Source organism: Orcinus orca, chromosome 16 (assembly GCF_937001465.1).
Source record: "Orcinus orca chromosome 16, mOrcOrc1.1, whole genome shotgun sequence".
Classification (NCBI taxonomy): Eukaryota; Metazoa; Chordata; class Mammalia; order Artiodactyla; family Delphinidae; genus Orcinus; species Orcinus orca.
The window spans coordinates 50771900-50797834 of NC_064574.1; the positions used below are offsets into that span (position 1 = coordinate 50771900).

Genomic DNA, 25935 nt, shown 5'->3' on the forward strand with positions numbered 1-25935 from the left:
GGCTTCAGTAGTTGCAGCACACAGGCTCAGTAGTTGTGGCTTACAGGCTCTAGAGTGCAGGCTCAGTAGTTGTGGCACATGGGCTTAGTTGCTCTGTGGCATGTGGGATCTTCCCAGATCGGGGCTCGAACCCTTGTCCCCTGCATAGGCAGGCGGATTCTTAACCACTGTGCCACCAGGGAAGCCCCTCTGCAGTGTCTTCTGCCTGACCCACATGCCCTTGGTGTCCCGGTGTGGCCCCATGGGAAGTGCCTTCTTTCTGTTGAGCCGAGGGCTGCACCGAGGTCTCTCGCTGGTCCTGATCACCTTTCAGAGCTGGTGGCAGCCGGTTGACCGTGTGAGGCCAGAGGCCTGCCCGCCTCTTGGTGCTGCACTGGTGGTCACACTGGGTTCCACGCTGTGCAGCTGTTTTGCAGCCCCTCCCCCAGCCCCGGCAACCACGGAGCCACAGATCTTTGTCTCTCCTGGACGCTTCATATCAGTGGAGTCATACAATGCGGGGCCTTTAGTGTCCGGTTTCTTTCACTGAGCATGACGTTTTCCAGGTGCTTCCAGGTTGTACGGTGTGTTAGGCTTTTGTAGGGTCCGTTCATTCCTTTGTGTGGCTGAGTACTGTTCCATTGTCTGAAAGCCCACATTTGTTTATCGACTGCATAGTGGATCGTAAGTTTCCCGAGTAGCGGTCCCTGTAAGAGTCTGCTGAGACTGTCAGTCTTTCTCTCAGGAGAACCTTCGGGAATGGCTGGCGTGTGATCTTAGCAGAGCCCCAGGCTCCTCAGAGGCTAGTTCAGAATCCTTGTTTTAGGTCATTCATTCAGAACTTTACTTTCTATTTACTAATATACTTTTCTTTTCCTTTCCTATTGTTGTAATCACACACAGCCAAATCTTTGAAAGGGGGTCTCTGGGGAGAGAACAGTTGTGAGAGGGACACATGGCAGTGGTCACTGCCCTGTGAGATGATCAGAAAGGGGCCAACTGGGCAGTAACCAGACTTACAAGGCACCGTCAGGCTTGGCTTCACACAATACACTGAAGGTAACAGTGGCTTGAGCACGTGAGGATTTCTTTCCTGGCGTCAGAGACGCCTGCAGGTAGGTGTCCAGGGCGGGCATCGGGGCCGAATCAGTCTGTTACAGAGCCTCTGGAGCCTCCCTCAGCACTTCTGCTCATACCTGGTGATGTGGTCTCCTCCAGCCACGAGCAGGCTATACATGGGCTGGCTTAACCCTGGGTGTTGCCTCCCAAATCACGCTGTGGTCTGCTGCTGACAAGCAAGGGGGCGTCCGGAGCACTCAAGCCACATTTCCTCTTCCTTCTGGCCCCAGGCCTGGGGCGAGTTGTCTGTCGTCCCAGGAGGCATGAGAGGTGGGCCTCCTTGGTTCCAGTGCTGCCAGCCCCTCGTTGAGCTTGGGTGGGTTCTGTGCACAGAGAAGGTGGTCCTGACCCTCCTCTGCCTCGCGGAAGCCGGCCATGCTGGACGTCCCGTTTTCCTCTCTGGGGAAATTGCTGTGCCTGTTACGACTAGTTTTCTAAACCACCCCCTTTTTCTCTTTTAACTTTTTATTTTGAAAATTGCAAAAACAGCACCATGTTGCCATGTACTCTGCCCAGTATCCCCTGATGTTAACGCCCCATGGTCCATGGTGCAGTGGTCAAAGCCAAGAAGTGTCCCCCAGCACCCTGGTGTGCACAAGCTGGGCAAGCCCCGCACATCTGTGTTTTCTCCTTCTAAAGCCGCAACCTTTCCTCATTTTCAGTGTTCTCTCGCGGGCTGAAGAAGTCGTCCCAGGAGCTGTATGGCCTGATCTGCTATGGGGAGCTGCGCAAGAAGATCGGGGGCTGTGAGTACCCTTTGTTCAGGGGTGGCCTCCTCCCGGCAGGGCCTGCCTGCTATCCTCTTACAGTTGGAGTTTTAGTACTGGGGGCTCTTCTGTTTTCTCTCCGACTTACATTTTGAAAACATTTTAACGCACAGAACGTTTTAATATACCGAAAAATCGAAGGAGAACGTAACAACCCCCACATACCATCATTTAGATTCATGGGTCCTGAACCTTGGGCTTGTTTGTGTTACTGTCTCTCCCGTTCCTGTCCCTCCTCCACACACTTGCATTTTTTCTTGCTCAGCTGTGTGACTGTAAGTTGCAGCCGTCTGAGCCCCCTCTAAACCCCTCAGCCATTGGCCCCGGTGAACAACGACATTCTCCTGCATGCCCAGCAAGCACATTTAAGATTTATCAAGTGGGTACCACAGCCTCACCTGGTATCCTGTCCAAACTCAGATCTCCCAGTGCGTCCCACCATGCCAGGCAGGGCATGCCTATCGGGAACAGTGCCCGCTCACAGCTGCTGTGTCTCTTGAGTCTTGACCTAGAACAGCCCCCACTTTCTGGCCTTTCCCGACCCTGGTACACTGAAGGGTCTGGGCCCCTCCCTTTGCCTTGCTCTGAGCATCTCCTTGTAACTAGATTCCTTTTAGATGCACAGGTGCTCTGGCCTCCGCATGTGACCACAGACAAGAGGCCTCAGCCTCGCCTCTCCAGCCCCCAGTTGTCCGCCTGTCACGTGGGTTGGAAGGGCACACACCCGCAGGGCCACTCTGAAGATTAAATGAGACACTATGAGATGATTGTAAGCTGTCACCTAACACGTCATAGCCGGGCAGGAGGGCGGGCAGGGTGGGCATTCCCTGGGTGACCCGCCCTTCCTGAAACAGGCAAGAAGTCCAGGAGCCTCTGAAGGAAGGGACAGGCGGCCTGGCTCCCCACCCCATGCTCCTGCAGGCTGACGACTTACTTAAACAAACCCCCGGCTCCTGCTTTGAGTGCTGTTGAGGGGGCTCTGGGGCCCCACCCCCTGGAATCCCTGCTTCCTTGTCCATCCTCCTCTCTGTCCTTGCCCTAAAATGCTCCTGGTCCTGGCAACATGCTGGGGCCCCGTCCTCCATCTCCCACATCCCAGCATCCCAGCCCGAGTGCTCCCCACAGGAGGCAGGCCTCATCCTCTTGTCAGCTTCCTGTTACCCTTGGGGTGTCACCTGGGTCCCCCGACCCAAGGGGCCTCTGCACTTGGACTTCAACACGTCTTCCTGCCTGGCGTCCCCTCCAGCTCATCTGCTCCTGCTGGTGACACCTGGTTAGTCCCTCTTGGTCCAGCAGCACTCAAGTGCACGTGTACACACATATGCACACACACACACACACATACACACACACGCACGCACATCCCCGTGAGGCCCCACCTGGGCTTGGGGCTCCCAAAGCTGCTTCACAGCACTCCACCCTGGTGGGGCCCTCATTCTGAGCCCCCACTGCACCCACCCACTGATCCACCTGCTGGGACACTATTGTGTCCTTTGGTGAAGGTTTGTGGGGGAAGGAGCTCGCTGGGATGGGCAGTTGTCCACGTGCCCTGCACACAGTGGTAGCCTTTTCTGGGCTACTGGGAACACGTGTCTGAGCTCCAGTGGTCAGAGCGTGCTCTTTGTTAACATACTTTTTGTAACTGAGGTCTCCAGACATCCAATTCTTAAGACATAGACTGAGTCTCTGCTGGGTTCCTGGTCCTTTGACACACCTCACCTTGTGTCACAGCAGCTGCGTGAGCTGGGCGGCGTTCCCCCTTGAAAAGGGCCTGAGGACCCTCAGTTTCGATGGAAACGGATGACCATTCAAGCCTCCTGGGCTATTGAGTGACAAGTCACACTTTGCCCCAGGCCTGGTGCCATGCGGGTATCAGGACAGGCCGGGGAAGACCTTGGCTGTCTGCAGTCCTCACCAGTTGGTTGAAATGGCTTCTCTTCAAAGGGAGGTTGCTTGCATGGTGCTCCCATCTGGTGACTTGAACCCCGAAGTTGTGGTGGTCCCACCCTCCGGGCCTTCTGTCTGTCACTCTGTCCCTCCAGGCTGCCGGATGCAGGACCTGTGGGCCCTTCCCTCCCCTTTGGTCTCAGCTCACAGGTCCATGAACGTCCCCGACAGGCTGGCTCTAGTGTCACATGCTCACACATAGCCCCAGCGGTCACTTACGCTGACTGTGCTTGTGTGGTCCATGCTGTTGGAGGGCAGGGTTGCATCTGGCTTGTTTAGGGATGGGGTCTGCGTTTGCCCTCCCTGGTGCCAAGCACTGTTTCCTGAAGATCCGTTTCCATCTGGCACATGTCCCTTCAGCCTGCTGGGCTTCCTTCAGGCTTTCTCACCATGCCTCTGTGCCGGCTGTGAATTCTTTCCATTATCATTTATCTGAAAAGTCTTTATTTCATCTTTGTTCTTAAAAGGTATTTTTGCCGGATGTGGGATTTTGATGACAGTTTTTTCTTCATGGCTGAGAGGTCACTGGCCATTTATGTCCTTTCTCCTCTGTAGGGGATGCGTTGTTTTTCTCCGCCTGCTTTTAAGGTTTTGTCCTTGTCTTTGGTTTTCAGCCTGGCTGCGTGTTTGTGGCCCGTTGTGTTTTATTCCCCAAATATTCAGCAGGGTTCAAAGAATCTCACAGTGGCCTGCACATATGTACCACCTCCATCCTCCTTTTACCTGATTACTACACTTCCTATCTCGCGTGTCCTGAGGGCAGCAATGAGTGGGGGGTGGGGCAGAGGAAAGGAGCGTCTGCTCTAGTAAACACGCAGGGTGTCAGTCCGTAGTTCAGAGCTGACGGAGGCGCGCCCACAGGTAACCCAGGAGCCACGCAGGACAAGAGTGCGTGGGGCAAGGTGGGCCCGGAGAAAGGGGAGTCTCTGACTGGGGCGAGTGGCAGTCCAGCGCGGCAGGGGGGCTGGGGCGGGGGTTTGGAGGCGTGATGAGCTGTGCAGAGGTGGGAGTGGTCCCCTCCCCGAGGATGTCCAGGTGGGCAAAGACAGTGCTCTCAGCACAGGTGACGTGTGCGGGCCCTGGGGGAGGGCCTGCAGCTAACATGGGGTCTTAACTGTGGAAGACCTTGACTACCCCATTGAGTGGTTTGGAGTCTGCGTTGGAGATTATTATGTGAGGTCTTGCTGGGCTTCGCTCCTGACTACTTGATGTTCACGTGTGTTTGTTTTTCCATCAAAGGCATGGACGACAAGAACGCCACGAAGCTGAATGAGCTCATTCAGGCTGGGTGAGTAGAGCTGTGTGTGAGGCAGGCCGGCTCCTTGTGGGAATTTGCACTTTTCTCTCAAATATAGACCTCGAAATATGTGCAGTTTTCTCCACTTTTCTCAGTGAGGACCATTAAATCCTGAAGTCCTCAGAGTTAGCCCTGACACCCTCACAGTTAAGCATCTGCCCGTGAGGAGGTGGCCAGCCCGGGGAACTGATTGACCTGCCCCCAGCTTCTCCCCGTCCTGGGGGCCCCGTCCTTGTTCTTCTGCGGGTCTCCACTCAGCCCTCACCTTCTCACTGTCTCACTCTTTTCCTCAACCTTGTGCATTTCATGGTGTGGGGGTCTCCTTTGCTTCTAGAAGGCCTGCCCTCCCGGCCTTCCTGGTGCATGTTTCTGGTCCTCCCGCGCTTCCTCTGCCTGCCGTTCCTCCTTGTGCCTCTCGAGGTCAAGCTGAGTCTGACTCTGTTCTGCTCTCACACTCCTGGCCTCCTGATCACACAAAACCACTGGGGACCCCCACGCAGCTCTGACCTGACTGCTGTGACCGTTTCTGCCCCAGAGAGGCCGTACCAGGACTTGCTGCATGGAAAAGCCACGGTGCCCTGTCCTTGAGTTGCCCAGTGGCCCTTTGGCTTTCCCGCTGCCCCCTGCACTCTGACAGCCTTGCTAGTAGGTCCCTGGGCACCAGCCAGGTGTCTGACCCTGAGCTGCTCTCCAGCTTCCGGAACCGCCCTCCTGGGGCTGTCCCGGCACTGCCCCCAGGCTCTCCTGTCCCTGCACCCTCTCCTTTGGCTACTTTAACTCTTCCCAGGGCCTCTGTTACCTTTTCTGGGTGAAGGATCCCAGATCTGACTTGTCCCCCATTTCTCTGCCTCGACGTACAAGTCCCATTACGGCCTGGATATTTCCTGTGTTCCAGCTGGAAGCCTCCAGCATCTTTTCCTGGGAAGGATGCCCCCGACCTTGCACTCTGAGGGTCTCTCAGTCAGCGCCTCTCACTCCTCTCTGCAAGTAGCTGGAAGCATGGCAGGCGGGCCTGTCCGTCTCTCGCAGCCCCTTGCCTCTTTCATGGCTGCTGTGGCCTAGTCCCTCAGCACTGCGGCTGTGCTGGACTCCAAGTCACAGCCTGACCATCCCCCGTTACATGGTCTGGATTTCTCACCTGGTGTGGGGTCCTCATTGGCAGCCACCCTGTCCCTCCCACTCACCCCATCAGAGCCTCTGCGCTCCCACGTGGACCTCTCCACTCCTCATCTTAGACGGACCCGCCCGCCATCCCCAGGCCCCTGCTGCTCGTTGGCCAGCTGTCCTGTAGGTCGAGCCATCCCTGGGAAGTTTCCCTGGCCTCTGCTACATCAGCGGGACGTTGTCTTGCACCCTAGTTTTTTCCTCCCTCGGCCTGGTGTTGGACGACCAGCGAGCCCCCATCCCTCAGGTTGAGTCCCTGCCAGGTTGACTGTGTGCATTTCTGCTTTGGCTCCAGCCCAGCGTCTGACCTTACAGAGGCTCATGTTGGACCCTCCAGGCTCTGTGTCTATGAACTACCATCAGTTTGGAGCCAGGCCTGAGAGTGACTAGGTTGTACGTATCACTGCCATGTGAAAAAGCAGTGATTCTCCCCAGCGGCCGAGGAGTGAAGGTGACCTGGCCAGCTGGTACCACTGGGCACATGGAGCCTCCCAGAGGTGTGGGGGGTGGTCAGAGGCAAGTAGGAAGAGAGGCCACCAGCCTTAGCCCTGGGGGTTGTCTGTTGCACCTCCCTATTCACCTGCTGCAGCTTTAGCATCTGGCCTTCCTTCCTACCCTCACACCTGCCCTGTGCCCATCAGGTGGAAGCTATGTTTGCTCCAGGGTCTAAGATGTTCGAGCAGTGTTGTGCATACACACCTTTCCCGGAATGTCATCTCAGTGAGATTGTACCGTGTGTGGCCCTCCAAGGTTGGCATCTTCCACTCAGCAGTACACCCTGAGATTTGTCCATGTGGCTGCGTGTGTCTGTGGTCCATGCCTCTGTGGAGTAGTGTCCCTAGTATGGCTGTTCTGTGGTCTGTTGATCCAACCCCCAGTGAGGGACACGGGCTGTTTACAGAGAGTAAATGACTCGGCATTGGCCTCCAGCTTTTTGCCTCATCTTGCCTGAGCAAATCCCCAGGGGAGGAGGTCGTGAGCACATGCAGACTTTATAAGGAGCTGCCAGCCTGCTTTCCAGGTGGGGTTCCGGGTGCTCCTCACACTTGGTGTGTTTAGTCTGTTCTTCACCCAGTGGTGAAGGGGTGTCTCATTGTGGTTTTGACTTCGTTTCCCTGAGGACTAGTGATGTTGAACACCATTGTTATGCTCACTGGCCATCTGTGTATCTTCTTTGGTGAGGTGCCTCTTCAAATCTTGTGCCCATTGCGTTTGAGTGTCCTTTATATATTCCAGACACAAGCCTTTTGTCAGGTAGGCGATTTGCCAATCTTTCCTCCCAGTCTGTGGCCCGCCTTCTCACTCTCTTTAGCAGTGTCCTTCAAAGGGTAGACGTTTTCAGCTGTGATGAAGTCCAGTTTGTCATCTTTTTCATTTATGGATTGTGTTTTAGTGTCACATCTAAGAAGTCGTTGCTTAACTTGAGGTCATGAAGTTTTTTCCTGTGTTTTCTTCTAAAAGTTTTATGGTCTGACATATAAATCCACAATCCAGTCTGAATTAACTTTTGTACACGATGTGATGTTTATGCCAAGGTTCAGTTTGTGGCCTGTGGGTGTCCGGTTGTTTTGGCCCCCTCTGCTGGAGGGTCCATCCTTCCTCCATTAGCTGCTTTTTCACCTTCATCTCAGGTCTGTTGACTGTGCTATGTGGGTCTATTTCCAGACTTGAAATTCTGTTCTGTTGATTTACTGTGTGTTCTTTCGCCAACACATCATCAGTTTTTAAGAACAAAGCAAAAGGCCTGTAAAAGTGAGACAGAGATGGGGGAAATTAGTAAGGTGCCTGTGGAAAAGTACTCCTTGACTTAAGACCAAAAAGCATTGAGTATTTAACTAACTTCCTGTTCCTGCCTCTCATGCAGACCTTTTCCAGTTAACTGTCACTCTCCCTTTGTTATAAAATTGCAGAATTGGATTAAGGAGTAAATGAATTGAGAAAAGCTCTAAAGTTGAATCTTATTACATTGGTCACAGACCCAGCAGCATAGAACTTAGCACATGCTTATTAGATTTATCAAGTAACTTTGCAGAGAAGAAAATGAACCTCATATCAGAAAGGAAAGCCTGACTCCCATGCACATAGAGGGATTACTCTGTTGCTTGTTTTGTGACACTAGTGGAGGATTCAAATAGGACCCTCCGCATTGTTCCATCTGACAGAGGGCAGGACCTGATTCTCCTGCAGGTGCACCTCTGCAGCCTGCACTGGGGCCAGGCTTCACCTGTGCCGGCTCCAGCCTCAGGCTGCTCATAGAACTTCCATTTGTGAGAAAGGGAAGGGGCTCGTAACCTCGGAATGGTTCTCTACATAAAGCAGAGGCTGTTCAATTTCACTAAAAAAAAAAAAAAAAAAGGAAGTCACAAAACAGCAGTTTAACGGAAAATGTGGTTATCACAAACACAAGTGCCACGTGACACGGCTCCCTCTGCTCTTTAAATCTTTCCTGCTACTGTTGTGTTTTGTTTGGGATGGATGGCAGAAACATCCACTTGTTCCCAGCACCCTTCTTTGGAGGTGATTAAGAACTGACTTGATGTTCTTGGTTCCCACTCCCGCACCCCCACTCCAGCCTCATCAGCACATCCCTGGGAGTACTCTGCTGCCTGTATTTCCCCTGGGTTGAGGTAGTTAAGACTCAAGCACTTGGTCTCAGTGGAGGCCTTGGTCACTGCAGACTCCCATCCTCTCTGAATCTCCCCTCCTAACACAATGGCAGGGGAGCTGGCTTCCTGGAGTTTTCTTGTCCAGATAACTGGAGAAATATAAGTAAAATGAAAAAGCAGGGGAACTACTCCCAGTTAAAAGAACAAGAGGATAGAGAAGGGGCATCCGACAGCGACAGAGGTTCTGATAAGACTGAGGACCAGAGAGGGAATGTGATCTCCCCAAAGTCATGTACTGATTGGTAGAGCTGGACAAGAACCTACGTCTGTAACTGAAGAGACCAGGGATCTTTCTGTTATACTCTTGGGAAACAGACACTAAGATCTTTGCAAATTATCTTGTGGGAAGAATGCCTAAAGTCAGAAGAAGCTGGAAAGCTCCCCTAGATGACTGGGAGTTGATGGAGCCAACATTGGATGAATTAGATCAAAAGATGAGAGAAGCTGAAACAGAACCTCATGAGGAAAAGAGGAAAGTGGAATCTCTGTGGCCCATCTTCAAGATCCACTACCAGAAAACCCACTATATTTTTGATCTCTTCTAAGAGCGGAAAGACATAAAAAGAACTATATGAGTATTGTATCAAAGAAGGCTATGCAGGTAAAACCTAATCGCAGAACGGAAAAAGCAGGTGTATGAGAAATCATGCTGCCTGAGGTGCATTCAGACATGGAACACCGATTTGAGGACAAACTGCGTTTGCCAGGACCCCAAAATAAGCTGTCAGTGGACCGGATCATCAAGTGCATGCTCTGTGGCTGCTGGGGCTGCTCTGGCAGAGGCCCTTGGGCCCCCTGACCCCACTCCGCCCTGGACTTTGGACTGTGCAGGTTTCTGCATGTCAAGCCACCCCTTTCCTGGGAACAGCTGTTCCTGTAGAGTGGTGCCCACGTATGAAGGTTTCATGTTCATCAGCTGTGATTTGTAGAAATAAGACTTTTAAATCTTTAAAAAAATAAAGTAAAAGAACAAGAGAAATCCTCTGAGAGAACAAATGATGAAACAGACCTCTCTAGTCTACCAAACCCCGAGCTCAAAAAGGAGGTAATAAAAATGCTGAAGGAATTAAGAAAGACTGTTGTTAGAAATGTAGATCACTGTCATAAGGATCTAGAAAGTATAAAGAGGAACCAGTCAAAATCAGACAACTCAATTACCAAGATGAAAACTGAGCTAAAGACAGTAAATAGCAACTAAATAATGTAGAAGAATGAATAAGTGATCTGGAAGATAGAATAACAGAAATCACCCAATCAAAACAGCAGACAGACAAATGAAAAAAAATGAAAGCAACATATGAGATCTATGGATTAATATAAAGTGTGCCAATCTATGCATAAAAGGAATTCCAGAAGGAGAAGAAAGAGAAAAGGGGATCAAAAATGTATTTGAAGAAATTATAGCTGAAAACTTCCCAAACCTAAAGAAGGAAACGTATCAAGGGACAGGAAGCACAGAGGGTCCAAAACAATATGAACCCAAACAGACCTACTCTAAGACATATCATAGTTAAAATGACAAAAGTTAAAGAGGGTACTTCCCTGGTGGCGCAGTGGTTGAGAGTCCGCCTGCTGATGCAGGGGACACGGGTTTGTGCCCCGGTCCGGGAGGATCCCACATGCCACGGAGTGGCTGGGCCTGTGAGCTATGGCCGCTGAGCCTGCGCGTCCGGAGCCTGTGCTCTGCAACGGGAGAGGCCACAACAGTGAGAGGCCCACGTACCGCAAAAAAAAAAAGTTAAAGAGAGGATTGTAAAGACAGCAAGAGAAAAACAGTCAGTTACAAAGGAACCCACATAAGGCTATCAGCTGATTTCTCTACAGAAACTTTTGCAGGCCAGAAGGGAGTGGCAAGATAAATTCAAAGTCCTGAAAGGGAAAAACCTGCAACCAGGGACACTCTACCCAGCAGGATTATCATTTAGAACTGAAGGAGAGATAAAGAATTTCTCAGACAAGCAAAAACTAAAGGAATACAGCAATACTAAACTTATCCTAAAAAGAATATTGAAAGGTCTTCTCTAAATAAAAGAGAACAAGAATCTATAGGAAAGGGAAACATCACAGTAGGAAAGGGAAATACATAAAAGGATTGAAGGTCACTTTAAATAAGCTAGTACATAGATTATTATTTATTTTTTTAAAGCTGCTCGGTTCCCTAACTCCACAACAAGTTTATCCTATTACATATATATATTTAAAATTTATTTATTTATTTATGTATTTATCTCTGCCTGTGTTGGGTCTTTGTTGCTGCATGCCGGCTTTCTTTAGTTGTGGTGAGCGGGGGCCACTCTTCGTTGTGGTGCACGGGCTTCTCATTGTGGTGGCTTCTCTTGTTGCGGAGCACAGGCTCTGGGTGCACGGGCTTCAGTAGTTGCGGCACACGGGCTCTAGAGCGCAGGCTCAGTAGTTGTGGCGCACAGGCTTAGTTGCTCCGTGGCATGTGAGATCTTCCTGTTTCAGGCTCAATCCCATTTCCCCTGCATTGTCAGGCGGATTCTTAACTACTGTGCCACCAGGGAAGTCCCACCAGCACATAGATTTAAAAAATAATAAAAAAATTCTATGAAAGCGATTATAACTACAATGAACAGCAAAAGGATAAACATGAAGATGTAAAATAAGACCTCACAATCACAAAATATGGGGGAGGAAAGTAAGAAAATGCGGATCTTTTAGAATGTGTTTGAGCTTCTATGACTACCAGTTTAAAGCAAGTAGATACAGTTATGGGTTAACATACTTGAAAACCAGGGTAACCACAAATCAAAAACATGCAGTATATTCACAAAAACCAAACAGAAAGGAACTCAAGAATGATACAAAAGAAAACCATCAAGCCACAAAAGGAAAAACGAAAAGAAGAAAAGAACAAAGAAATACAAAGTCAACTGGAAAACACTGTTTAAAATGGCAATAAATACATACTTGTCAGTAATTATTTTAAATGTCAATGGACTAAATGTTCTGATCAAAAGACACAGAGTGGCAGATTGGATAGTAAAACAAGAACCTACAACAGACTGCCCACTTTAGAGAGAAAGACACGTTATAGATTGAAAGTGAGGGAATGGAAAAAGATATTTCATGCAAATGCAAATGACAAGAAAGCAGGGATAGCAATACTCAGACAAAATAGACTTTAAAACAAAGGCCATAGGGAATTCCCTGGCTGTCCATTGGTTAGGACTCGGTGCTTTCACTGCTGTGGCCCAGGTTCAATCCCTGGTTGAGGAACTAAGATCTCACAAGCCACATGGCGCAGCCAAAAAAAAAAAACACAAAGAGAGAGAAAGAAGGACACTATATAGCAGTAAAAGGATCAGTACGAGAAGGAGATCTCACAGTCATTAACATATATATGCACCTAATATAGGAGCACCTGTATACATAAAACAAATACTAACAGACACAAAGGGAGAAATTAATGGGAGTACAATAATAGTAGGAGACTTTAACACCCCACTGACATCAACGGACAGATCTTCCAGACAGAAAATCAGTGAGGCAACAGAGATCCTAAATGACACAGTAGAACAGTTAGACTTGATTGATATCTATAGGACATTAATTTAAAAAAAACCCAGAATATACATTCTTTTTAAGTGTACATGGAACATTCTCTAGGGTAGACCACATAGTAGGACACAAAACAAACCTCAACAAATTTAAGAGAATAGAAATTATTTCAGGCATCTTTTCTGACCACAACAGCATGAAATAGAAATCAACCACAGAAAGAGAAATGAGAAAAAAAAGATTACACGGAGACTAAAGAACATGCTGTGAAATAACGAGTGGGTCAGTGATGAAATCAAAGAGGAAAAACAAAAACAAAATTTAAAAAACCCTCAAGACAATGAAAACACAACCATACAAAATCTATAGCAAAAGCAGTCCTGAAAAGTTCATAGTGATACAGGCTTTCCTCAAAAAACAAGAAAAATCCCAAGTAAACCTAACCTACCACCTAAAAGAATTAGAAAAAGAAGAACAAACAAAAGCTAAAGTCAGTAGAAGGAAGGAATAATAAAGATCAGAGAGGAAGTAAATAGAGATTTAAAAATAGAAAAAAAATCAGTAAAACCAAGAGCTGTTTTTTTTTTAAAGGACAAACAAGATTGACAAACCTCTGGCAGGCTCACCAAGAAGAAAAGAGAGGGGAGCCAAATAAAATAAGAAATGAAAGAGGAGAAATAACAACTGATACCTCAGAAATATAAAAAATCATTAAAAAATATTATGAACAGTACATTCCAACAAAATGGACAACCTAGAAGAAATGGACAAGTTTCTAGGTATACATAGCCCACCAAAACTGAATCAAGAAGAAACAGATAATTTGAACAGACCAATCACTGGAAATGAAATAGAATCTGTAATAAAAAAGCTCCCTCAAAACAAAAGTGCAGGACCAGATGGCTTCACTGGGGGATTCTACCAAACATACAAAGAACTTAGACCTATTCTTCTCAAATGCTTCTAAAAGATTGAAGAGGGAACACTTCCAAAGTCAATCTATGAAGCCACCATCACCCTGATACCAAAACCAGACAAAGACACTACCAAAAAAGAAAATTACAGGCCAGTATCTTTGACAAATTTAGATGCAAAAACTCTTAGCAAAATATGAGCAAACTGAATCCAGCAACACATAAAAAAGATCATACATCACCATCAAGTTGGATTCATCCCAGGGTCACAGGATGGTTCAACATATGAGAATCAGTCAGTGCGATTCACCACATCAACAAAAGAAAAGACAAAAACCACATGATCATCTCACTAGATGGCAAAAAAAGCATTTGACTGTCACCAAAGTGGGTATAGAGGGAACATATCTCAACATAATAAAAACCATTTATGACAAACCCACAGCCAGCATAATACCAAACGGCAAAAAGCTGAATGCCTTTCTGCTAAATTCTGGAACAAGACAAGGATGCCCACTCTCACCACTTCTAATTAACGTAGTATTGTAAGTCCTAGCCACAGCAATTGGACAAGAAAAAGAAATAAAAGGTATCCAGATTGGAAGAGGTAAAATTATCATTATATGCAGATGACGTGATTCTCTGTGTAGAAAACCCTAAAGGCTCAGCACAAAAACTATTAGAACTGATAAATGAATTCGGTAAGGTAGCAGGATACAAGATTAATATACAGAAATCTGTTGCATTTCTTTACCCTAACAATGAAATATCAGAGAAAGTTTAAAAAAAAAAATCCTGTTTAAAATCACACCCCTCCCACCAAAAAAAAATAAAACAACTTAGGAATAAACCTGACCAAGGAGGTGAAAAACTTATATGTTGAAAACTATAAAACACTGATAAAGCAAATAAAAAATGATTCAAGAAAATGGAAAGTTATCCCATGCTCTTGGATTGGAAGAATTAATATAGTTAAAATGGCCATACTGTGCAAACCAATCTATAGATTTATTGTGATCCCTATCAAATTACCCACGACAATTTTTCACAGAGCTAGAACAAATAATCCTAAAATTTACATGGAACCACAAAAGACCCAGAATTGCCAAAGCAATCCTGAGGAAAAAGAACAAAGCTGGAGGCATAACTCTTCCAGACTTCAGACAATACTACAGAGCTACAGTAATCAAAACAGTGTAGTATTGGCACAAAAGCAGACATATAGATCAATGGAATAGAATGGAGAGCCTATAAGTAAACCCACACACCTATGGTCAATTAATCTTCGACAAAAGAGGCAAGAATATGCAATAGAGAAAAGACAGTCTCTATAGCAAGTGGTGTTGGGAAAGCTGGACAGCCGCATGTAAATCAAGGAAGTTAGAACACTCCCTCCCACCATACACAAAAACAAATTCAAAATGGCTTAAAAACTTAAATATGGGCTTCCCTGGTGGCGCAATGGTTGAGAGTCCACCTGCCGATTCAGGGGACATGGGTTCGTGCCCCGGTCTGGGAGGATCCCACATACCGTGGAGTGGCTGGGCCCGTGAGCTATGGCCGCTGAGCCTGTGCGTCCAGAGCCTGTGCTCTGCAACGAGTGAGGCCACAACAGTGAGAGGCCCGCGTACCGCAAAAACAAAACAAAAAAAACTTAAATATAAGACACGACACCATAAAACTCCTAGAAGAGAACATAGACAAAACATTTTCTGACATATGTGGAATCTAAAAAACAGTACGAATGAACTTATTTACAATACAGAAACAGACTGACAGACATAGAAAACAAACTTATGGTTACCAGAGGCAGGGGGGTGAGGTGGAGGGATAAATTAAGAGTTTGGGATTAACAGATCCACATTACCATATATAAAGTAGAGAAGGGTTTACTGTATAGCAGAGGGAACTATATTCAATATCTTATAATATTGAAATATACTGTAAGAATCAATAAAGGATGTATATGTGTATAACAGAATCACTTTGCTGTACATCTGAAACTAACACAATATTGTAATTCGATTTTTAAAAAACAGGTAAAAAACAAAGCAGGGTCATAAAAACAATATAGACGGACCTTGAACCTTTCGTAAAACATAAACTTAGGTTTGTTCACCAACCATTTGGTGGCTGGCCAACACCTTTTCTTGGTGGCTTGCTCCTCGGAGTTCTGTGGTGTTTTTATTTGGAAGCTCTAGCCAAGATGCATCATTTGTGATTTCCTGTTTTCAAGTGGAACAAGAATGTAGGCTCTCAAAGCAGTGGGACTGCAGGGTCCTTCCCTGTCATTTTTCATAGTTGTCTTGCTCACACTTAATTTGTGTGCCATCTTTTAAAAACAATCTACCTTTATTGAGTATTCCCAAAGCACTCCAAGTGTGTTTCTTAGAGGGAGCTATTTTTTACGGTTTTCATATTCCTTTCATTAGTTAATAGTAGTATTTCTTTAATTTATGTAATCCTAACATTATATAAGTTACTGTCACAGCAGTATTCAGGTAGAGTGTCACCCATATCTGTGGGCCTGCCTGCAGATCAGTGTGGGGAGCACAAGCATGTTGCACTCATGCCTGCTGGCCTCCAATGTCCCGTCCTCTCTGGGCCCCCCTAGTGTGGTTTGCAGAGGGACTGACTGGGGAATGTCACTGACCTGCGGAGGTGGTCACCTAGGGGCGGGTTGAGAGGTCATGTAGAGGTGGGTGAGCCCTTCTGCTCTGGGGACCTGGAGGAGGGGAAGGGGCATTCCTTCTGACGTCCGATTGGGGCTCCAGTGAGAGGGCTCTCAGGGTCACCAGGCAGGAGGGCAGGGTACGTCCTGAACATCAGGTGCCCTCTTTGCAGCATGACGCGTGCTCAGGAAGGTCCAGAGTCAGCTCTGTCGTTTGTCATGCGCATCTGCCTACGATTCCAGGAGCTTCTTGGGGACGTGTGGGGCCCCCTCGTGGGGCCGAGCATGAGCCCTGGAGGCCAGGGTGTTTGCTTAGCCGGGGCCCGTAGTTACTGCGCGGGGTGGGAGTGACTTCATTTAGAGGCCTCAGCGCTTCTTTAACACTCCTCTCCCAGGGCCACCACAGTCCGGTACAAAGGGAGGAACCTGCGGATCAAAGCGCCCATGTGCCGTGCCCTGAAGAAGCTCTGTGACCCGGACGGTACGTCAGACACGGGCTGGGCTGGGCTGCGCACCTGGGGCTCCCTCCTGTCGGGGAGGCTCGCTGTCTGGCTCCAGCTGGGCTGAGCTGGAACACGGCGGCCGAGCCTGCATGATCCAGTCCTGCCAGCAGCCAGCTCCTGGACCCGAAACCCCGTGTCATAGCGGTGTGTCCTCTCGTGAGTCAAGTCCAGCTCAGAAGTCCCAGCCGTCCTCAACGGAGCATCAGAGGTGTCAGGGCGAGTCTCCCATGGCCGGTCCGCGGCTCTGGTGTAGCAGATGTGCAGCTGGCCACGCTGGCACCTTTAGACCAGGTCCTTGCTGGGGCTCCTGCCAGTCTCACTTTCACTGAGGGCTGTTTGCCCCTTGCTCCTCTCTGGGTCCCTTAGCTGTCTGGCTGAGGACTTCACCTTCTCATCAGGGTCCGTCTGTGCCAGGCTCTCATGGCCCTTTCCTGTTGCAGGCTTGAGTGATGAAGAGGACCAGAAGCCAGTGCGCCTGCCCCTGAAAGTCCCCGTAGAGCTGCAGCCACGGAACAACCATGCCTGGGCCCGCGTGCAGAGCCTCGCACAGAACCCGCGGCTCAGGTAACACGCTATGCGTTTTGGGAGAGCGAGCTGCGAGGGACGGGGCTGGAGGGGAGGTGTTGGGTCCCTGGGTGAGCAGCAGATGCCACTCCAGTACTCTGACACCACCTGGGGGTAGTGTGGGGGATGCCTTTAGATTCAGGTAAAATTCACATAATACGGAATTACCTGTGAGCCCTTTTAAGGGGCCCGGTTCAGGGGTATTGGGTACCTTCACAGTGTTGTACAACTATGACCTCTCTCTAGTTCCAGAAATTTTCAGTCCCCCGAGAGGAAACCCCATGCCCACTAAACACTCACTGTGCATCCTCCTCCCACTCCCCAGGGCACCACTGGTCTACTTTCTGGCCCTATAGATTTGCCCATTCTGACATTTCATGTAAATAGAATCATATACTGGTCCTTTCTGTCTGGCTTTTCTCAGTGAGCATCATGGTTTCAGGGTTCATCCGTGTCGTAGCCTGCATCAGGACTTCATTCCTTCCATGTGTAGTTTTATTTTCTTGGGTTTAATTGAGTCTAGAGCCGCCCTCTTGACCGCACAGGGAGCTGGTAGAAGAGAAGGGTGTGTTGTACCAAGGCCCCTGTCCTGGTTGAGACCTCATACTGTAAAGGGCACTCAGGATCTCTGTTACTTTTTCTTGCAGTTTCTCGTGAGTCTCCTGTTATCTCAAATTAAAGAGTTAGTTTTTAGAAAAGGAGCCAGCGGCTCTACAGGGACATTATGGCTCTGGCCTTGAGACCCCCTGGCATCATCTTCCTGCCACAGCCTCTGGGGCTCCTAGAAGGTACCCTCACATCCCAGCCTCCCATTCCCCATCTGTCTTTTCTCTGTAGGATGATCGTGGAGCTCCATCGAAAGGTCTCCAGCCTCATCGAGTTCCTGAAGCAGAAGTGGGCACTTCATGAAGTGCGAGTTGTATCCTTTTCCTACTTAAAGCCACCCCCAGGCTCTGCAGCACCTGCTGCCTGAGAGTGAAGTCTCCTTCTCAGTCCTGGAATTGCAGCAGGGCCCCCAGGCGTGTAGCAGGTGTGCCATGAGATGGTGTAGAACCAGAATTAAAACCCACAGCCCCTCATCCTCTGGGTTTTGGGTCTGAACCCCCTTTTTGACCTCCTTGCAGTGTTAGAACTCTGTCACAGCAGCCGTCCTTGCTGTAAGTGGCTGCCATCTGGCCCACAGGGTGTGGCCGAAGCATCCCTGCCAGCAGGTTGAACAAAGTGACCGAGGACAGCCCCACACCTCCATCTTTGTGTCCTTGGCTGGCTTGTAGCCCTGCCCAGTTCCCAGCTAGGAGGGTGAGTGTTGGGTGTGGAGCCCGGAAAGAAGGAAGTACCTGTCGTGTCTCCCCGCTGGACCTCAGGGTGTGAGCTGCTGCTGCAGGTGGTTCCTTGACGGTGCGCTCAGCGGAAGACGTTTGAGGAGCAGCAGCTGCAGGACTCGTTCATGGAGCCATCGCAGGAGAAGGTGGCACTTCACCTGTTCCCGGGGGAGAACTGCACCCTGACCCCGCTGCCGGGCGTGGCCCGAGTGGTACACTCAAAGGCCTTCTGCACGGTGCACTGGCAGGAGGGTGGCCGGTGCAAGCAGAGCACCAAGGACACCCACTCGCTGCCCCCAGCCCAGATCCTGGGCATCCAGAGCGGGCAGGGCACAGCCAGGGGCCAGCTGAAGTGCCCACGGGGCGGCGCCGAGGCCAAGGGTGGGGGGCGGCCCCCTCCCTCCACCGATGCTTTGCAGAGCTCTGGGGAGAGTTCCCCTGAAAGTGCACCTGGGGAGGGGGCTGCTGCAAGTTTCAGCAGCCCGGATGCCTCCGACAGGCTTCCCCCTGGGCTCCAGGATGCTGGTGGACAGCTTGAGAAGACCCCTGCGGCCGCTGCTGCAGAGGGTGGGGACGGCCCTGCCCGAGAGTCCGGGCCCCTGGCGTGTGCCTGTGGCCAGCTCCCAGACCTGGAAGATGAGCTCTCCCTCCTCGACCCCTTCCCCCGCTACATGAAGTCCTGTCAGGACCTCATCATCCCTGAGCAGTGCCGCTGCGCAGACTCACGGCCTTCAGGGTGCCCCTCCCCAGAGACCCTTGTCCCCAGCAGCGCAGAGGTGGCCGACCTCGCCCGGGCCAGGGCACCATCCCCCGTCCGCGTCCCTCCCGGCCCAGAGCCTCAGCCCAGCCCCGGGCTCCAGCCGGACGTTTGCACTAAAGACTTGGCGGACGCGCCTGCGGAGGAACCCCAGGAGAAGGCGAGCCCCTTGGACCCCCCGCCACCTCAGGGTCAGCCTGCCGTCAAGCCTCCGAAGGACGTCCCTGCCAGCCGGTTCGCCCAGCAGCTCCGCGAGGAGGGCTGGAACCTGCAGACCTCTGAAAGCCTCACGCTGGCTGAAGTCTACCTCATGATGGGCAAGCCCAACAAGCTGCAGCTAGAGTACGACTGGCTGGCAGTGCTGGGCCCTGAGGGCCAGGCCCTGGGAGGGCAGGCCCAGGGCTCCCGGGCCGGCTCCCCGCCTACCACCTTCCACAAGCAGCGCCTCCTCAGCTGCCTCCTGAAGCTCATCTCCACCGAGGTCAACCCCAGGCTGGTAAGTGTGGGTCAGAGCACGGCCCTTTTGGCCCCCCAAGGGCTCGCGGCTGGGTGGCTGGGGTCCAGAGAGGAAAGACCGGCCTTGTGGCAGGTGGTCTGGGGTCCCACAGGCTCCTTGGAGGAGGTGGTCTGGGGGTCGCCTTTCGTTCCCTGGAGTGGGCTGCACAGAGCACGTGGTTGGGGCTCCAGTTTCCTGCAGTGCAGGCCCTCGTCCCGTGGGGCTCACACGGGCTGCACCTTGCCCGGCTCCAGAGATGCCACTGAGCCCAAGTATGTGGGCCGAGGGGACAGAGCCTGGGACAGAGGCACAGAGGTGAGGTGGCAGCCATGGCCAGGAGCCGAGCTGGGCTGGGAGCGTTACAGGTTTCTGCAGCAGGAACGGCGAGGTCGAGTGTGTGCTTTGGAAAGGCCATCCTTGGAGGCCAGTGGGGGTGCAGCCTAGGTGCAGGGAGTGGAGCTGGGAGGGGCTGCGCTGGGTGGGCTGCGCCCAGGAGACCCTGTCAGGAGGTGGCTGGTTGGAGTGGTCTCAGGTTCCTTGAGAGGCTCCTGTGGGGGGCAGTGGCTGCCATGGCCCAGGGAAAGGGCACCCGGCCAGGTGGGCCTGGCCACGGCTTGTAACTGCCCCCCCACCCCTGCTCCTGGGAGGCCGGCCAGCAAAGCCCACACGTGGGCTGGAAGGTGCTGCAACCGGAAAGTCTAGTCCGCTCTCTGGGCACAAGAGCAGCGTACTGAGGCAGGTCGATCCCAAAAGGTGCGTGTGCACTAGAAGGTGAGGCTCACAAGTTCCAGGAGGAGGCGCCGAAGCTCAGCGTGGTGGCCTCACAGGAGTGGGGCTCGGGTCACAGTCAGAACCAAACTTGAGGTGCGCCCATGTCACCGCTGTGACGGGTACCCGCCTCCTGCTCCCCGAGGCAGACAGCACGTGGTCTGTGTTCTGCCCTTCCCGGAGCCTCTGCCCTAGGCTCCTGCCCACCATCTTCTGGCGGCACTCAGCAGAGCTCATGGTGGGGAAAGAGCGCCACGTGGGACCAGTTCTCGTGGGGGTGGGTGGGGCCCGAGGGCCAGCAGTGGACTTTGGATTCAGGTGTGGATGTGACCTGCGGGCAGGCATGGGCAGTATTGCAGTGACTGGACAGAGATGATGAGTTTAAAACACTTTTTCAAGTTTGGCTTTTGGAGGGGTCAGGAGCAGAGATGGGGGAGACCGGAGCGTGTCCAGACCCCTAGGGAAGGAGGCCAGGCCAGGCCGGCTCCTAAGGATGCGGGAGTTCTGGTACACGGCCGAGGTGCTGACCTTGGCCTCAGCCTCAACTGGGAGAGGAGAGTAGAGCAAGTTGGAAGTGCAGAGTATGCAGAGCAAGGCGCTCAGATCTGTGGTTCCTGAAGCGGGGTCCCCGGCCAGCAGCCTTGGCATCACCTGGGAACTCGTTAGGGATGCAGGTTCTTGCAGCCCAGGAGATTGTTTTGACGAGACGCCCCCACCCCCATGCCCTGTTTGGTGATTCTGATGCAGCTCAGGTGTGAGAATCCCTTGCTCAAGGCCCCAGGAGAAATAGAGGACCTTGAATTAGAGATGGCCTGCCTGGCCAGGCGGCCCCTCCCTGCGATATCTCTGTAGGTGGGACGCTGACAAACAAGTGCAGCGATGGCCGCCCCGCCCCAGGAGGCTGACGGGCACTCAGGTGGGAGGTGGGGGTGTCGAGATCCAGTGAATGGAGTAGGAAGGGACACAGCAGGGGTCCCAGGGAAAGGAGAAGGTGGGTCAGGCCAGGGCGAAGGGCATGGGAGACACAGAAAGAGGTGCAGGGTAGGTGGGGCTGGGTGAGAGCATGGGGAGTGGGTGCTGGGAAGAACTGAGGGGGCGGGGCAGGACGGTGGAGTCATGGGAGAGAACAGGTGAGTAGAAGGGGTGCCTCTATGGCCAAGGAGCCCAACACTCAGTGACAGCCAGGAGAGTGGAGGCAGCGGCCTCAGGTAGGGGCCCACGAAACCCCTGAGGTGGAGGTTTTGACTAAGCAGAGGACTCCTTGGCTGTGATTGTGTTTGATTTTAGAAATTAATCTGTATTTCCTTCCTCTGACTCACAATCAGAAGAAGCTTTAAGAAGGAGAGTCCCTGTCGCTTGCCACTCAGCCTCCCCTCCCGTCAGTGCAGGGGTACGCCCTGTCCGTGCCACCGCAGCAGTGAACGCAGAAGGGCTCCTGGAGGACAACGGTTGTTCCCCTGAGGGCCTGGGGGCACCAACCTGTGCGTCATGGAGTATGACCCTGGGTCCTTTGCTGTCCTGTCACACTCCACAAGCATTGTTCCGTGCTGAGTTTGGCCAATGTTTTGGCCCGTTTCTGTCCCAGGCTCCAGAAGCGAACACTGGCTCCACGGCCTCAGTGAGGCCCGTCCAGGAGGAGCAGTCGACGACGCCCCCGGGGAAGGTGGTGACTGTCAGCACCCGCAGCCCACGCTGCCCTCGAAACCAGGCTGCCCTCCGTCACGGCAAGACCTTCTCCCCCAGCTCCACACCTTGCTCCTCAGGTGAGGCTCAGACAGCCACAGGCACCCTCCTGGGTCCTTGCTGGGCGTTGCGGGCTACACAGAGCTGAGAGCTCTGGGCTGCCTGAGGCCTCGCCCCACTCAGTCAACTGCAGTCCAGCGGATGGTGTGGGGTACAGAAATCACTGCCTCCTCAAGGGGAGGGTGAGCACAGGGCCCGTCACAGAGGCTCTGGGGTCCTGGGTGCGGGAGCCGACAGGAAACATAGGGGACCCTTGCCAGTCTGGTCACTTTGGGGGATCTGGCTTTGTGAGGTCAACAGCAGCCTCCATATCATGCCGAGTTGGTGGCTTAAAGCATGAGAAAGGTTGGTTCTTTCTGAGTCTTACAGGGACTGTTTTTCTTTACATCTAAAGTATTAGAATAAAGAAACCTTCAGTTAAAGGATACCCCCGCAGTTGAACACAAGTCTTAGAAAGAAAGATGGGCTTACCTGCTGGTCCATGGTTGTATCTAGGAAGTAATTTAAATTCAGTGTCCTTTTTTGGGTTACGTGGCACATAACCCTAGGATAAACATGACTCATTTCTCTGAGTCATCAGTTTACTTGCTTAGTATTTTTCTTTTAATAAAACAGGTTGTCATGGCTAGAATAGTTAATTCTGCATGAATTTTAAAGAATAAGCTGCTGTGGTGTCAGGCTCCCCACCTCCTGCAGTTCTTGTTTTCCATTTCCCTCCTGACCTTTATCCTGTTTCCTTGCTGTGGCTCACGAGGGGGCAGCAGCAGACTCTGAATCGGTTGTCTTTAAGGCAAAGGTGCGTTCCTCGGGCGTCAACCAGTGGTGGGCTAGCTGGGAGCCTGTATAGTCTTTGCCGCCTCCCTCTGGCTTTAAAGTTTTGTAATTCTGTGAACTCTTAAATATCCACACTCTTCCTCAATCGAGGATGCTTTTAGCCCAGTGCGCCTGCAGTGCTAGAATCCAGACAGGTGCTTAAAAGACCTGGTCTCTGGACTCTGTGCGTGTTGATTTAACCTCACAGATTTGCAAATAAAGAATAAAGAAAGGGGACCCGTCCCTACCATGAAGTGAGGGTGCTTTGCAGCAGCGCCTATGATGATGAGAACAGCAAGGAGAGTCCCCAGATAGTAGTTCCTAAATAAATATTTTCTGTCTTTTTATCTCTAGGTCTGTTTTCTGTATGATTAGAGATTTAGACCAAGGATCAGCAGACCGTGGTCCACAGCCTGCTTGTTGTAAATGAAGTTTTATTGGCACATGGCCACATCCAGTGGCTCACGTGGCTGCCTTTGTGCTGCAGCCGTAGAGCTGAGTTCAACAGAGACTGTGAGGCCCTCAAGGCTGACTTTTGTTGTCTGTCCGTGTCCAGAGAACATTTGCTGACCTCTGGTCTGCACTAGATGATCTGGAAGGTTCTTCTAGCTCTGAAAAGTCTTTGAAGGTGAATCTGCCCTTCCCACTGAGATCAGAGATCAAGGAAAGCTCTGATCTGCTTACATGGTGGGAACTAGAATTTCAGGGAGAAAGGGAGAAAAGCAGATTTTTACAGCACTGAGATATAGGAAATTCCCTTTAAGGACACCAGAGAGGCCGTCAAGGATTCCTTTCTGATTTTCTTCCCGGTGGAACCCCTCCCATGCGGGAGGCGTTGCTGGGTGAGCGCCATTGTATCTGTTCTCCCTTCTCCTTCCCTAGGTTTGAGAAACCCCCCGAGGCCCCTCTTGGTGGCTGGTCCCTCCAGTGCCGGAAGTGGTGACTCAGATGGTGGCCTTTTTGCTGTCCCGACAACTTTGCCACCCAACAGCCGACACGGGAAGCTCTTCTCTCCCAACAAGGAAACAGAATTGACGTTCCGTCAGCATCTGAACTCCATCAGCGTAAGTGGGGCCCACGCCTCCCTGCTGCTGGCCTGCCCCATGTGTGTGGAGAAAACACTCTCAGGGTCAGTACTGTCTTCCTCACAGATGCAGTCGGATTTCTTCCTGCCAAAGCCCAGGAAGCTGCGGAACCGGCACCTGCGGAAGCCGTTGGTGGTCCAGGTCAGGAGCCCATCCACGTCTGCGTGTGCCTGGCCTCAAGGGCTGGCCTCTCCCTCCCACCAGCTGAGCTGCCCAGGACACGCTAGTGTCCTCCTGTGTCTCAGGTTTTCATGTGAAGTGGGGAGAATCCCTGCCCCTTCTTTTCTTCTTTTTAGCAGGATAAAGTAGTAACAGTGACCCTAACTGTACCTGAAAATAAAGGTAATCTTGGTACAGCATGAAAACCGCTTGCAAAAAAGACAGAAAGTTCTTGGTATTTGGGTTCCAAGGATGTTCCAGATTGGAATATATGTGAGGACGCTCAGAATATCTGTTTATAAGTATGTAGTAAATGGAAGCAGTTGGCAAGGTATATGGATTGACCAGAGGCCAGACCTCTCCCAAGCTGGTAATGAACTCTGGGAGGACCTGTGGATGCCACCTGCAGACCCAGAGGGGTGATCCAGGGATGAGAGGCACAGAAGAAAGAGGGCATTTTTATTTGGAGGTGAAAAGATAACAGAGGTGAAGCTGAAATAACTATGGGCCTGGAAATTTATGAATGTTTTTGAATTAATGCATAGGTCTCCTTTTGTTAGACTCAGAAATCTCTTCCTCTCTTGGAAGTAATTTATTTAGAAATGAGAGATTGCATGACAGATCTCAGGAAGGAAAATTTATTCCAAGTCCCACAGGTTTTTTTGTGCAGGCTAATTCAATGTTAGGGCATTTAATTTTGGTATATTTGGTTAAATACATTAACCATCCGTCCTGGGCATGGGAGCACACTCCCTGGCTGAGAGGATACCTCACGGCCCAGGGTTGCAGCCATGGTGCCCTCAGCTGCCTGTTGTTGTTTTGTTTGTAAACAGCTTTATTGATATATAATTCACATACCATGAAGCCTACCTGTTTAAAGCGTACAGTTCAGGGTTTTTAGTATATTCACAGGGGTGTGCAGCCCCCACTGCTGTGTCATCACCCCAAACAGAAGCCCGGCCTGTTACCTGCACCGCCCCTTCCTCAACCCTTGAGCCACTTCCTGTCTCTAGGGATCACATAATTTCACATAAATGGAATCACACTTCATATGTGGTTCTTTCACTTACTGTTTTTATAAAAAGTTTCATGGGCATGTGGCCACGGTACTTCATTTCCCTGCTGTGCATGGCTGCTTTCACACCACCGGGGCGCACTTGAGTAGCTGTGACAGAGACCGCGAGGCCCAGAGCCTAAAGGATCTCCCACCTGGCTCTTTCAAAGAGGCGTGAGGCTGGCAGGGGACACCAGGGCCTGTCACCTCGTGTACAGTCACCCTGTTGCCTTGCGGCACCTGGTAGACCCTTGGGGAGCCCCAGTGGGGCGAGAGCCCAGCTGTACGCCCAGAGCTGCAGTGCCTCTGGACACTTTCAGCCTGAGAGATGCTTTCTGTCAGTGCTTCACCTCAACAGCTAACAGTGTTGGCAGTGAACTCCATTTCCTCTTAGGTGGTAGTCGTCACACCATGAAGGCGCCCTGAGCACATTGGGACCTGATGTTTCACACATGGGAGCCCTGGGCGTGTGACAGGGAGGAGCAGGCACCAGACCGTGGATGGGGTGGAGAGCCGCATGGCCTTGGCCCCCTGCGATACAGGCGGCAACTTGATTTTGTTCACCCAAACAAGGGATATCTCGTAACAGTCCATATCAAGTGGTTATAAATATTTATAGGACTAG

The 25935-nt window shown here is 51.1% G+C and overlaps 2 protein-coding genes and 1 pseudogene across 7 annotated transcripts in view; 2 read left to right on the plus strand and 1 right to left on the minus strand.

The window, feature by feature from the left end:
- The window catches only part of IFT140 (intraflagellar transport 140), a 188689-nt gene that overhangs the window by 103202 nt on the left and 59552 nt on the right, over positions 1–25935 (minus strand). The window lies entirely within an intron of this gene.
- Positions 1–25935, plus strand: part of CRAMP1 (cramped chromatin regulator homolog 1) — a 67950-nt gene that overhangs the window by 30969 nt on the left and 11046 nt on the right. For 5 of the 6 annotated variants that reach the window (XM_033429169.2, XM_033429170.2, XM_033429171.2 and 2 more), the window contains exons 5-13: positions 1761–1844; positions 5052–5100; positions 16442–16527; positions 16990–17113; positions 17951–18032; positions 18522–19688; positions 22042–22219; positions 23895–24076; positions 24164–24238. In XM_033429169.2, coding sequence (XP_033285060.1) covers positions 1761–1844; positions 5052–5100; positions 16442–16527; positions 16990–17113; positions 17951–18032; positions 18522–19688; positions 22042–22219; positions 23895–24076; positions 24164–24238 — 2027 coding nt within the window. The remainder of the gene's footprint in view (positions 1–1760; positions 1845–5051; positions 5101–16441; positions 16528–16989; positions 17114–17950; positions 18033–18521; positions 19689–22041; positions 22220–23894; positions 24077–24163; positions 24239–25935) is intronic. The other variant, XM_033429173.2, reaches the window with a different exon arrangement.
- On the plus strand, positions 5107–14154 carry LOC117201505 (protein BUD31 homolog; annotated as a pseudogene).